At 35.1% G+C, this 2,397-nt stretch overlaps 1 protein-coding gene across 1 annotated transcript; it reads left to right on the plus strand.

Moving 5' to 3' along the window:
- Positions 1-364: 364 nt before the first annotated feature.
- LOC105772337 (uncharacterized) lies at positions 365-745 on the plus strand. Its single transcript, XM_012593626.2, has one exon. It carries the CDS (start codon positions 365-367, stop codon positions 743-745), a length of 381 nt encoding a protein of 126 aa, XP_012449080.1.
- The last annotated feature ends 1,652 nt before the right edge of the window (positions 746-2,397 follow it).

The raw sequence follows: 2,397 nt of genomic DNA on the forward strand, positions 1-2,397 counted from the left end.
CTTTTTTATTTTTCAAATCGAATTGAGTTTTATTCATCTCTAGTTAAAAACATTAAAAAAGACAAATACAAATAATTAACTTTTCTAAGAAAAAGATAATAATAATATAAAAATAACTAAGTTTTTTATTAATTAACTAAATTGTTAATTAAGTAGGAGTGTAATATGAAAGAAAATAAAGTTGGCCCCGCGCGCGTTAGCTTAATGCACTAAACAACATCCGAAGGTGAATACGATGGAATCTTGCCCCATAATTCTCAGCAGCATCTCTGTATAAACCACAAACCTGCCTCCTCCCTTCCATTTCTAATATTTCAGCGTCAACAACAACACACTCTTAACTTGAATCCAAAGGTTTTTAAACATGGGCAGAGAGAATTGGTCTGTTATGGGCCGCCTCAAGAGAGCAGTGAAGCAGATAAACTCCCTACTTCGCTTCAACCTAACAAAATGGCGCTTCTCTTGCTTCCTCAGAAGCCTTTCCACCCGGCGCCGGCCGACCTTGAGCTTTAACGATCGCCTCGGTTTGCACGGCTGCATTGTGGATGAAGAAGAAGAAGAAGAAGAAGAATCCAATAAAAAAGGACCGGTTCGAGCGCTTCATAGAACAACAAGCTATGCTAGTGCGGATGATGATGTTGACCAAAGGGCGGAGCTTTTCATCTCTAATTTCCGTCGACAGCTTTGGTTAGAACGCCAAGTTTCTTTGCAGCTAAGATATTGCCGATCCAGGAGTTTGGAGTGACACAGACTTACCTCCAACGCTGAAACCAGCTTGCTCTGTAAGATTTCTCAAGAACAAGATTAGCTTTATATTATTATTATTTATGGTTTTGATTTTTGGAGAGTTTTTCTGTACCGTATTTATACTGCTAAATTGTTTGAATTTACGGTATTTCTAGAGCTTTGATTGTTTTTTCTTTCCCATCTTGCATCTATTTGTTAAATGCAGGATTTGTTGTAAAAACTAGAATAATGTATTTTAATAATTATTATTGTAATGGAATTCAAGAGCTTGTTTTCATAAGAATTCCATCAGTTTCCTTGCTTTGTAAACTTACAGTTCTGGTGTGTGTGTGTATATATATGGAGTTGAGGGATCATTATATTGTTATGATAATGCTACTTTGTGTTGCTCTACAGTTAGTGTATGATGCATTGTACAATACTATGATGGTGCAGCAATTAAATTCCATGATAATTGTTCAAAATCCTTGGGTTTCCTTCAAATTCTTGCTACACTATTATTTTGTTTAGAAAATTGGAAGTTTCTTTAACTACAATCCTCCAACCTCCTCCTATTCAAGTGGCTTATTGTTTTATCATTAGGACTCAGATGTGAGTGTTGCTTATGGATATGTATCTGATAGTAGTATGGTTAGATTTTGTAAGTTTTTAGATGTATTTGGAGGATGTTTAAAGATCGTATCCCTATATTTATGTTACAAACATGAGTATCAAACATGGACCTTACTCCCTGCTTCTACTGCTGGAAAATATTGCATTTTATGGGAATTTTGAGGCATATTCTCAATAGGTAAAGGTGGAGCTTTGAATCATAAAATTATGGTTTCATATTCTACTTCATGAGACCTTTACAACGGTATATCATATGCTCAAAATAGTTGAGTGATGAATGAGAAATTGATACTCAAAGTAAGCTACTTGAAAATATTTGTTGAGGAAAAGTAAAGGCTTAGATCCTCTTGAAAGGTGATTGAATGACTAAGTTTAGAACCCTACCTTGCATGCAGGGGGTGCAGGTCCAATCCCGACGAGGTTGGGGCGCACTTGTACGACGTGAGTGACGCGAAATTTTTGCATCGATCGGGCCCAGAGTGAGCCTGTGGATATTTTAGCCCAACACGCACTGTCAGCAGGCATAATCTGTTTATATAAGGACATTTATCTTATTTATTTGATTCCAATCAAATTGATTTAATTTTCAATCAAATTGATTTAATTTTTAATCAAATTGATTTATTAGCTCCTTAATGTTAGATTTTTTGGAAATTTTCCAAAATTCCAACATTCTCAATGTCTACAAAAGGATATGAATTTTGAAGAATTTTACACAAATTGATATCCTCTCACACAGAATTTCTTTTGTTCTCAAAACTATTATTTTCCTCTCCATATTTTCCAATTTTCCGGTGATAGAAAATAGGCAACATTCGTTCGTTGATCGTTGTAGAGGTGCTACTGCTTTGATTATTGTGTTGTTGTATCTTGGGAGACATTCGACCAACATTTCTCCAAGTATCGTAGGAGCAGCTGAATCTGTTTTAAGGAAACTGTGTTAAACAGGCCTCAACGTTTAGTAAATCTCTATTCTTATTCTCGATTTCAAGTTGTTAGGATTTTATTGATTTACGTATTTGACAATCTCAATATAAA

Source organism: Gossypium raimondii, chromosome 6 (genome assembly GCF_025698545.1).
Source record: "Gossypium raimondii isolate GPD5lz chromosome 6, ASM2569854v1, whole genome shotgun sequence".
In the NCBI taxonomy this organism is placed as follows: Eukaryota; Viridiplantae; Streptophyta; class Magnoliopsida; order Malvales; family Malvaceae; genus Gossypium; species Gossypium raimondii.